Source organism: Scylla paramamosain, chromosome 2 (genome assembly GCF_035594125.1).
Source record: "Scylla paramamosain isolate STU-SP2022 chromosome 2, ASM3559412v1, whole genome shotgun sequence".
NCBI lineage: Eukaryota > Metazoa > Arthropoda > Malacostraca > Decapoda > Portunidae > Scylla > Scylla paramamosain.
Window position 1 is genome coordinate 21,936,340 of NC_087152.1, and position 11,826 is coordinate 21,948,165.

An 11,826-nucleotide genomic window follows, 5' to 3' on the forward strand; every position below is an offset into this window, starting at 1 on the left:
AGATCGGTGCCAAGTTTGAGAGATTTAACCTATGAAGAAAGATTAAGGAGATTGAAGCTTCCATCATTACAAGAGAGAAGAGAAAGAGGAGACCTGATTGCTATATACAGAACTTTAAAGGATAAGGATCAGGTTGACAAAGAAGACTTATTTGTGTGGGACTCAAGAGATACAAGAGGACATGGAGTAAAATTGAAAAAAAACAGCAAGTAGAAGAAATACCAAGAAATATGGTTTCCCAAATAGAAGCATAAAAATATGGTACTGGCAAAAAATATTCATGAATTTAAAGTTAAGCTGGATGCTTATAGATATGGAGACAGGACGGCATGAGCATAGCTCTTTTCCTGCAAAACACAACTAGGTAAATACACACACACATGCACGCACGCACGCACACATCGTCATACCTCATGATCCGAACGTCCTTCAATTTGATCAACTCCCAATTAAAACAGAGTTGGCAAATAAATTTTGTCCGCCAATTTGAACACAAACTCCCATTCAGACGAAGCCACATGGTCACTAGTTCCTCTTGGGTTTCTCCTCCTCCCATTCCTTTCTTTCCTCCCCTTTATCTCCCTCTCCCTTCCCTGCCCTTTTCCCCCCATCCATCCCCCTTTCCTTCCTCCCTCTGTCTATGTCACCCACCTTCTCTCCTTCCGTATCTCTCTCTCTCTCTCTCTCTCTCTCTCTCTCTCTCTCTCTCTCTCTCTCTCTCTCTCTCTCTCTCTCTCTCTCTCTCTCTCTCTCTCTCTCTCTCTCTCTCTCTCTCTCTCTCTCTCTCTTTCTCTCTCTCTCTCTCTCTCTCTCTCTCTCTCTCTCTCTCTCTCTCTCTCTCTCTCTCTCTCTCTCTCTCTCTCTCTCTCTCTCTCTCTCTCTCTCTCTCTCTCTCTCTCTACTTTCTTGTCCTGTATACTTTCCTTTCTCATATGTCCCTTCCTCTCAATGTTCCTTTCTTCATCCTTCCTGTTTCTTCTGGTCTCAAACCTCCCTCCCTGTCATATCCCTTCCTCCTTCTATCATTCATTCTATGTAATTTTCACTTCATCCTTTCTCACTCTTTCTCACTCGTATAATTCCATTTTCATTCTCTATCAGTCTTATTCTATTTAGCAATTCTCAGGATTGTTCTTACTTTCACACACACACACACACACACACACACACACACACACACACACACACACACACACACACACACACACAGATGGAGGGAGGGAAGGAAAAGGGGAGGAGGGCAAGGAATAGGTGAGTGAGAGAGAGAGAGAGAGAGAGAGAGAGAGAGAGAGAGAGAGAGAGAGAGAGAGAGAATTTTAGTGTAAAATAAAAATTATGTACACTACAACTCTTTTGAAGAATGAAGACATTAGGAACTTTCAGTGACTTACCATTTTGAGGTTGATGTTTATTAACAGTGGTATTTTGTGTAAAAATTTAAGGTAATTGTTTTTGTATTTAACATATAGGATGACCGACTTTATCTTTTTAGAATGATTCAAGTTCCACCTTATACCCTGAAATATGCAGTACTTCATGTTTTCTTTTACTATATTTTTTTTCTATAATTTAGGTTATTTTCATTGAATTCTGTTTCGTGCACAACATATAAATCCATAAAAATGGAAAAAATGAGGAGATTTCGGTACCTGGAACGGATTAATTATTTTTATATTAATTTCATTGGGATAAATTGCTTCCCAATTTGATTCCCAATTTGAGCAGCCAAAAAAAAAAAAAAGAAATTAAGTTCTAATCACAAGGTACCACTGAGTATATAATACACTCATACCTCAGTACTACAGATCTAAAAGAGGGAGCATCAGTCCAATGAAGCCAGTTGTCCCTAGGTACCAACACTAAGTGTTAGGTTGCGTTAGGAGTGGCTAATATCAACAAATACATTACGAAAGACAGGAATAAATACAGTACTGTACTATATCTTTAATTAAGCACACCATGGCATCCCTTGGTAACCATTTCTTCTTCCCCAGTTATATCCATTCCTCCCCTTTCTTCTTATCTCTCCCATCCTCTTTCATCTTGTCTTAAACCTCCCTCCCTATCACCTTCCCTCCCCTTACCTGTCTGAGATAAGGAACAAGGGAGAGAGAGAGAGAGAGAGAGAGAGAGAGAGAGAGAGAGAGAGATGGGAGGGCAGTGGATGGAGGGAGGGGAGAGTTATATCCATTCCTCCCCTTTCTTCTTATCTCTCCCATCCTCTTTCATCTTGTCTTAAACCTCCCTCCCTATCACCTTCCCTCCCCTTACCTGTCTGAGATAAGGGACAAGGGAGAGAGAGAGAGAGAGAGAGAGATAGAGATGGGAGGGCGGTGGATGGAGGGAGGGGAGAGGAGAGCAGGGGATGAGGAGGGAAGGAGGAAAGGGAGAAAAGAGCAGGGAAGGAGGAAAGGGAGAAAAGAGCAGGGAGGGAGAGAGAGAGAGAGAGAGAGAGAGAGAGAGAGAGAGAGAGAGAAGAGAGAGAGAGAGAGAGAGAGAGAGAGAGAGAGAGAGAGAGAGAGAGAGAGAGAGAGAGAGAGAGAGAGAGAACTTTATTATTAGTAATAATATCTGTGCGTAGTGTATTACTTCCTCAACTCTGCACCTATAGGCTTACAGGCTTAGGCATCTGTACTAGTGTCACACTAGATGCAGGATAATTATTAGTTTTTTTTTTTTTAAGAAAAAAGTGTTTAATGCACTGGCAAATACAGTATATATATATATATATATATATATATATATATATATATATATATATATATATATATATATATATATATATATATATATATATATATATATATATATATATATATAACCTTTGCTAAAAACTCTACCTTGGACGATTCTGGGCTTGTTCCTCCCTCTCCTCCACCCTCTGACTACTTCATGCCTCGTATTAAAATTCTTCGTAATGATGTTTTCCATGCCCTCGCTGGCCTAAACCCTCAGAAGGCTTATGGACCTGATGGGGTCCCTCCTATTGTTCTCCAAAACTGTGCCTCCGTGCTTGCACCTTGCCTAGTCAAACTCTTTCAGCTCTGTCTGTCAACATCTACCTTTCCTTCTTGCTGGAAGTTTGCCTACATTCAACCTGTTCCTAAAAAGGGTGACCGCTCTAATCCCTCAAACTACCGTCCTATTGCTTTAATTTCCTGCTTATCTAAAGTTTTTGAATCTATCCTCAACAGGAAGATTCTTAAACATCTATCACTTCACAACCTTCTATCTGATCGCCAGTATGGGTTCCGTCAAGGCCGCTCGACTGGTGATCTTCTGGCTTTCCTTACTGAGTCTTGGTCATCCTCTTTTAGAGACTTTGGTGAAACTTTTGCTGTTGCCTTGGACATATCAAAAGCCTTTGATAGAGTCTGGCACAAAGCTTTGATTTCCAAACTACCCTCCTACGGTTTCTATCCTTCTCTCTGTAACTTCATCTCAAGTTTCCTTTCTGACCGTTCTATTGCTGCTGTGGTAGACGGTCACTGTTCTTCTCCTAAATCTATTAACAGTGGTGTTCCTCAGGGTTCTGTCCTGTCACCCACTCTCTTCTTATTATTCATTAATGATCTTCTAAAACAAACTTCTTGTCCTATCCACTCCTATGCTGATGATACCACCCTGCACTTTTCCACGTCTTTTCATAGACGTCCAACCCTTCAGGAGGTAAACATATCACGCAGGGAAGCCACAGAACGCCTGACTTCTGATCTTTCTAAAATTTCTGATTGGGGCAGAGCAAACTTGGTATTGTTCAATGCCTCAAAAACTCAATTCCTCCATCTATCAACTCGACACAATCTTCCAGACAACTATCCCCTCTTCTTCAATGACACTCAACTATCCCCCTCTTCTACACTGAACATCCTCGGTCTGTCCTTTACTTATAATCTGAACTGGAAACTTCACATCTCATCTCTAGCTAAAACAGCTTCCATGAAGTTAGGTGTTCTGAGACGTCTCCGCCAGTTTTTCTCACCCCCGCAGCTGCTAACTCTGTACAAGGGCCTTATCCGTCCATGTATGGAGTATGCTTCACATGTCTGGGGGGGTTCCACTCATACTGCTGTTCTAGACAGGGTGGAATCAAAAGCTTTTCGTCTCATCAACTCCTCTCCTCTAACTGACTGTCTTCAGCCTCTCTCTCACCGCCGCAATGTTGCATCTCTAGCTGTCTTCTACCGCTATTTTCATGCTAACTGCTCTTCTGATCTTGCTAACTGCATGCCTCCCCTCCTTCCGCGGCCTCGCTGCACAAGACTTTCTTCTTTCTCTCACTCCTATTCTATCCACCTCTCTAACGCAAGAGTTAACCAGTATTCTCAATCATTCATCCCTTTCTCTGGTAAACTCTGGAACTCCTTGCCTGCTTCTGTATTTCCACCTTCCTATGACTTGAATTCCTTCAAGAGGGAGGTTTCAAGACACTTATCCACCAATTTTTGACCACTGCTTTGACCCTTTTAGGGACTGGCATTTCAGTGGGCATTTTTTTTATTAGATTTTTGTTGCCCTTGGCCAGTATCCTTCCTACATAAAAAAAAAAAAAAAAAAAAAATATATATATATATATATATATATATATATATATATATATATATATATATATATATATATATATGTGTGTGTGTGTGTGTGTGTGTGTGTGTGTGTGTACAGGGTGGCCCACATACATATTTCAGGATTTAATATTTCAAGTACTGTATTCACCAGCATATGAGATGCACCTCAGCATAAGACGTACCTTTCCATAGGAGGGGAGCCATGCAGTTATCAGTATCAGAAGAGCAGTTACTGTGAAAATAGTAGAAAATAGCAAGAGCTGCAACATTGCGGCAATCAGAAAGAGGCTGAAGACAGTCAGTTGGAGGAGAGGAGTTTATAAGACAAAAAGCTTTTGATTCCACCCTCTCAAAAACAGTGATGTGAATGGATTCCTCCCCCTTACACCTGACGCAAACTCCATACATGGACAAAAAAGGTCCCTGTGCAGAGTTAGCAGCTGGGATGAGGGTGGGGAGGGTGAGAAAAACTGGCACAGACAACTCGGAATGCCCATTTTCATCAAAGCTGCTTTAGCTGGAGATGAGATGTGAAGGACTGATCAAGGATGTTGAGGAGGACAGTTTAGTGCCATCAAAGAGGAGGGGATGGTTGTCTGGAAGGTCATGTCAAGTTGATAGGTGGAAGAATTTACTTTTTGAGGCATTAAACAATACTAAATTTTCTTTGCCCAAATCAGAAATTTTAGAGAGATCAGAAATCAGGTATTCTGTGGCTTTCTTGTATGAGCTGTTTACTTCCTGAAGGGTTGGACATCAACAAAAAGACATGGAAAAGTGCAAGGTGGTATTATCAATGCAGGAGTAGATAGGAAAAGAGGTTTAGAAGACCACTGATGAATATTAGAGGATGTTTGACAGGACAGAATCCGGAGGAACACCATTGTTGATAGACTTATGGCAACAGTGACCATCTACCACAGCAGCAATAAAACATTTAGAGAGAAAACATAAGATGAAGTTACAGAGAAAAGGATAGAAGCTGTAGGAAAGTAGTTTGGGAATCAGAGCTTTGTGTCAGACTCCATCAAAAGCTTTTGATTTGTCTAAGGCAAAAGCAGAAGTTCCTCCAAAATCCCTAAAAGTGTGTGTATTTTGTCCTCACATGATACAGTGCTGCAGCACTGTGGCTGTGCAGTACTACCATCACATCTAAAACTCTCTCTCTCTCTCTCTCTCTCTCTCTCTCTCTCTCTCTCTCTCTCTCTCTCTCTCTCTCTCTCTCTCTCTCTCTCTCTCTCTCTCTCTCTCTCTCTCTCTCTCTCTCTCTCTCTCTCTCTCTCTCCTTCCATGCCCTCCTCTCCCTTCCATCCTTCCCTCTCCCTTTCCTGACCTCCTCTCTCTTCCCTCCCTCCTTCCATTCTCTCTCTCTCTCTCTCTCTCTCTCTCTCTCTCTCTCTCTCTCTCTCTCTCTCTCTCTCTCTCTCTCTCTCTCTCTCTCTCTCTCTCTCTCTCTCTCTCTCTCTCTCTCTCTCTCTCTCTCTCTCTCTCTCTCTCTCTCTCTCTCTGGAAAAATGAGGAGATGGGATGGGAAAAGAGAATATTTATTTCTCATTACTTTCTTTTATCTTGTCTTAAACTTCCCTCTCTGTTATCTCCACCCCCTTATCTGTTAGAGATAATGAATGAGAGAGAGAGAGAGAGAGAGAGAGAGAGAGAGAGAGAGAGAGAGAGAGAGAGAGAATTTTATTATTAGTGCTTAGTGTACATTTACTACTGCTTCAACTCAACACCTGCAGGTCTAGGCTTACAGGCCTAGTTGTTTGTACTTCAGCCATATTAGACACGCACTAATTATCAGATACTTTTTTTTTTAAGTGCATGTAATGCACTGGCATACGAGTATATAGTAATTCTTTGTTGAAAATATTCCATGCTCTATACTCAATTTTGTAATAAATTAACATGTAAGTTGTGTATTGCGGGAGCCACTCACTCGGGTGGGCTTTCCCCTCCCTCCTTCCCTCCACTCCTTGCTATGAACTCGAGTGGCACTACTCAGCATTAAGTAATCAATTTTTTGTGTACAATTTGCTGTTTCCTTACAGGAAACAGCAAATGACAGATCAAATTTTTGTATGTGTCAGTGAAGAAACTCGAGAGAGTACTGCATATATATATATATATATATATATATATATATATATATATATATATATATATATATATATATATATATATATATATATATATATATATATATATATATATATATATATATATATATATATATATATATATATATATATATATATATATATATATATATATATATATATATATATATATATATATATATATATATATATATATATATATATATATATATATATATATATGCATGCTTAAGTATGTTATGTGCAGAGTTTCTCAAACTTCATTTCAGAAATTGCATTAAATGCTTTTATCAAATAACTTGCCTTATAATTTTCATTCAGCAAAATTATTTTTTATATTTACATATTCTTTGACTTTTAGAATTGTTTATCATTCTTTTATGCAATATTCTTTATTCATTAGTTTTTTTCATGTAACTTTCATCTTGGAGCCCATAGCTCATGTTGACCTTATTCCTGGAGACTTTAATGGTTGGCATATAGGGTTAATTCTTTAAGGCTCAGTTGGCCCCTACTCCTTGATGCCACAAGTCTCTCTCTCTCTCTCTCTCTCTCTCTCTCTCTCTCTCTCTCTCTCTCTCTCTCTCTCTCTCTCTCTCTCTCTCTCTCTCTCTCTCTCTCTCTCTCTCTCTCTCTCTCTCTCTCTCTCTCTCTCTCTCTCTCTCTCTCTCTCTCTCTCTCTCTCTCTCTCTCTCTCTCTCTCTCTCTCTCTCTCTCTCTTTCCCATCAAGTAATGCATATAGGACTACAGTTGTTCTAGATTTGGTGATTATTTATCATGGAGTCCCTTTGATACCAGCTTACTTTTTTCTCACTTATCAAACAGTGTGTTGCACACTAAAGGATTTCATATGCTTTCAGAGTCCATCAGATGTCCCAAATGAGTCACGTCCTCCTCCACCCCCTCTTCTCAAGATCCCAGTCCCAGGTCATGGACATGAGGAAGTTGCTGTTTCACCAAGGGAACCCCCATTGGAGCATAATTCACAAGACCCTGTAGAATGCCAGACACAAGTTCTTAGTTCTCATCCATCACCTTTATCACCTCCTCATATTCAATCTGCTCCAACCTCACCTCAAGAGAGCAGTGATGGAAGGAAAATTATTGCTCAGATTTTAGATAAATGAGTGTGGTTAATACTATCTGTGTTTTTATAGCTGAATGTATTTTCTTTATGAGGTGCACATAGGTGTTACTTTTGATACCTAAGTGTAAAAGTAAAAGCCTTAGTAAGCAAGAATCATGTAGTTTTGGCCTACTCAGGGGAGTCATGATGCTCATCATGCATGAAATGAAATTATTGCTCAGTGTTTTATTGAGTAATTATAAAAAGTAAGGTATAATTTCAATTCATATGATATTTTGCATGTTAGTAATGTAAATCCTAATGTATTTTAAATAATAAGAGAGAATATGACATAAACTCATTAATATTAAGCTTTCGCACATTTGTCCTTGTCTCCTGTGTAACAGTGGAGTTTGTAAACTTGCCCTCACCACATTAATGATTTTTTAGTTGATTTGATATATATATCATGAATATATAAAAAAAAATAATAATCTTTTTAGACAACAGCTAAGTACTAATGTGATAAGAATTTAAATTCATACAAAATTTATTTTAGTATGACTAAGATATTTGCTTTTACAATTTCCCTGTAGTTAAATAATTTTCTGGAAGAATAATCAGTCTCACTAATGAATAAATAAGATAATAGTGTACCCAGTACAGAAGAACCATTCATAAACTTTAACACACACACACACACACACACACACACACACACACACACACACACACACACACACACACACACACACACACACACACACACAGGACTAGTAATTCAATTTTTACACTTGCTGCATTCAAAGGAACTTATAAAACTTGTAACATATAGCAGCCAAGTTGTACATATGCAAGAAAGGAATATTAAGATGTTTCTTCCACCATAAGTCTCCAACAGTGGCTTAACCAACCTATCCCTGTTCAGTACAACATAGGCTTTGCTACCAATTTTGATAAATTACTTCAGGAGATCAAATTCAGTCAGTTACAGCTGTTTGGCACATTGTCACTGTCAGAGTTCAGCTACCTCTGTGCTGTGTGCATTAAAGCCATGCTCCTTGCTGCTCTCCATCACTTTTCCTGTAAGACATTAAGAGTATCTCCTTGCTTCTCATCAGTGGTGCCATCACCATTACAAACTGTACCTTTCTCAGACAATTACTAACTTCAGAACAAAGAGAAGGAAGCAAGGTAGGAAGTCTCTTGATCCAGCAGGAATTTCCTTCAGCATCTCAGCTACCAGTATGTCTCTCTGTAGCCTCCCCATATAAGTGATGGCATAATCATGTGATCACACTATAAATCAGTGCACGTCTCACTGCCCTGTTCATGGCTTTCCAAGGCTACCAAACTATTTGGCATAGTGGTTTTCAACACATCTCATCAAAATGCGATGACTTACTGCATAATGAATTTATAAAGACTTACAACACTGAATTGGTTTAATAGGGATTTGAAAACTGAGAAAAAAATACCAAGAGGATATTTGAAAAAAACAGGATATAACTTGAATGATGTGATTCTTGAGTATCCAGTTTATATGCATAATGTATTGATATTGGCCACTCTTTTCCATAACCAGTGAAAATAACTTGAGGGCTGTGTATGATTTGTCTGAGATCTCTCTCGACTTACTAGTGAGGATGCAAAATCTTTACAGTATCAGCTAAAAAAAAAAAAAAAAGTCATGTCCATTTCCTACAAGCTGTTGAGTAGGGATGATTCATTAAGCAAATGCATTGGCATAAAGGAATGGCAGTTGAATGTACAGTGGCACAGAAGAGGGAGACATAACAAATAAAGTGATACATTTTATAAAGTACTACTGGCTTTGATAATATGACAGCTACAGTGAGTGTAACATATCACTATAAGAAAATAATCTCAAATATATTTTCTTGTCACTTTTTTTTTCTTTTTTTTTTAATACTGAGCTTATAAATGCACTTAGGTTAATTATTACAATAAGTTTTTTTTTTTTAAGTGAATGTGTCTTCTGAGTAGAAAACATATTGCAGCTCATTGAAGGTAATGGTAATTATCTGATTATTGCTTAACTTTTATTTAACAGTAGAAGAATATTTCTTAGTTTGTGGTGATTTGCCAGTCTCTGATATACAAATGCATTCATAATAGATTTTGTTTGACAGTTATTTTATTTGGTATTTTTGGATTCCCATCTTTCATTGTCATGGGACAGTCAGCGATCTTGTCATATTTATTCATATGCAACTTTTTGTTGGAAATTTAGAAATTTTGTTAAATTTCAGTTAGAGGAGTGTGAACTTTTCTACCCCACCATGTTGCCTCTCCTACTCAGTTTCATTTCTTTACATTACATTATCTTTTATGTATGTAAACAATATTTGTTATGAACAAAGATATTTGAACCTCAGCTGTGTGCATTTTTTTGCAGTATTTTATTTTAGTGTTATTGATAAGTTTTGCTACATATTACAATACTCTCCCACTTGATTGTGGTATTGTTTAGGATCTTATGTAAAAGGTCTTATATGTTATAACATAACCATGATTGTGATGGTTTTGGTTCCAGATAAATATAAGATAGGAAATTATGGATATTCATATGCTTTAATAAGATATTTTAAATATTTATGTAAATTTAAGCTGTGTATGAAGGATGTTGAAATTGATAATTGTAGGTGTGGAACTTGTAACACAAATGGGAATGGTTGTTAATTACTCATTTATATTCCCATATTTTCAGTTCTATTTTTGATGGAATGACTTGGTAATGCTCAATTTATTACCTACTCTACTTAAGTTGTTTGCTTTAAAGTAAAGATATTAAATATTTCCTATGGATACCATTATTTTTTTAAATTTTAGTTGCTGTTAGCATATAGCATGGGATCTCTAGTTTCTTTTCCATATTGTAATAAAGCATTATAGTTTTTATTTTCAAGTTTGCTATATTTCTTGTTTTTTGTCTGATTGTGTTCTGCTGCATCATATGAGGAAAAAATTGCTATATTTCTCCTTTTTTGTCTGATTGTGCTCTTCTGTTGCATCATATGAGGAAAAATTCTGAATGGAACTGAATCTTATGTTTTTATAGGTATCTAAAGTAATGTTTCAGGTTCAAAAGATATTGCTAATATGACACAATGGAAAACTAAAGGAAACTTTTTTTTGTATTTTAAGTCTACCAAGTATGTATATATTTTTTATGTATTTGTTCATTATTTAAAGTAATTATGATACCTTATTTTTAAGTACCATATATTTATAATAATTTATCATATATATATATATATATATATATCCTGTATTGAAAATCTCTGCATTGTGTACATCAACTCCAATTTTCAGAACAAATAATCTCATGTATATTCATTTTTTTTTTTTATACATAAATATTTAAACATACTTAATGAAATATTATGTGTTATGGCAGTATGAATTAATTTGTAAGAACAGGTATTCTTTTTTATCTCATGTCTTGAGCTGATAAATTAAATTAATTAAATGTCTCACCAAAGAGAGTAAAGAGATGAGATTGGAGGCTGACATAAGATACATAACTGTTTACTAATAAATGGCACATTTAGCATGATTTTATTGAATAGTTTGTTAGCAACACTATAACAAATGGGAGGCAATAAGAATTTTTCTTTGTTTTCACACACACACACACACACACACACACACACACACACACACACACACACACACACACACACACACACACACACTTCACTGAAGAGAGAACATTTAATAGACTGGTGGTGGCAGATGTGAAAGTAGAAGGATTGAGTGAGATTGAGGTAACAGTGGATGAGGTAAGAATAATGATGGAAGACTTGGGTGTGAGGAAGGTGCAGGGACCTGATGGAGTATCTAATTGGATGCTGAAGGAATACGGAGATCAATTTGCACACAAGGTTTACAAACTGATCACAACTTCATTAAGAGAAGGAGTGGTGCCCAAAGATTGGAAAAAAGCAGATATAGTCCCCACACATAATAAAGGAAGCAAAGAAGAATCATCTAATTATAGACCAGTGTCATTAAGGAGTGTAGTGGCAAAAATTTGCAAAAGAATAGTGAAGC

At 37.2% G+C, this 11,826-nt stretch overlaps 1 protein-coding gene across 3 annotated transcripts in view; it reads left to right on the top strand.

Moving 5' to 3' along the window:
- LOC135111778 (transcription factor elt-3-like) overlaps positions 1-11,324 on the top strand; it is a 261,683-nt gene extending 250,359 nt beyond the window's left edge. For all 3 annotated transcript variants that reach the window (XM_064025503.1, XM_064025492.1, XM_064025496.1), the window contains one exon: positions 7,544-11,324. In XM_064025503.1, the coding sequence (XP_063881573.1) occupies positions 7,544-7,682 (139 nt within the window). In that variant the 3' untranslated portion in view covers positions 7,683-11,324. The remainder of the gene's footprint in view (positions 1-7,543) is intronic.
- Positions 11,325-11,826: the final 502 nt, after the last annotated feature.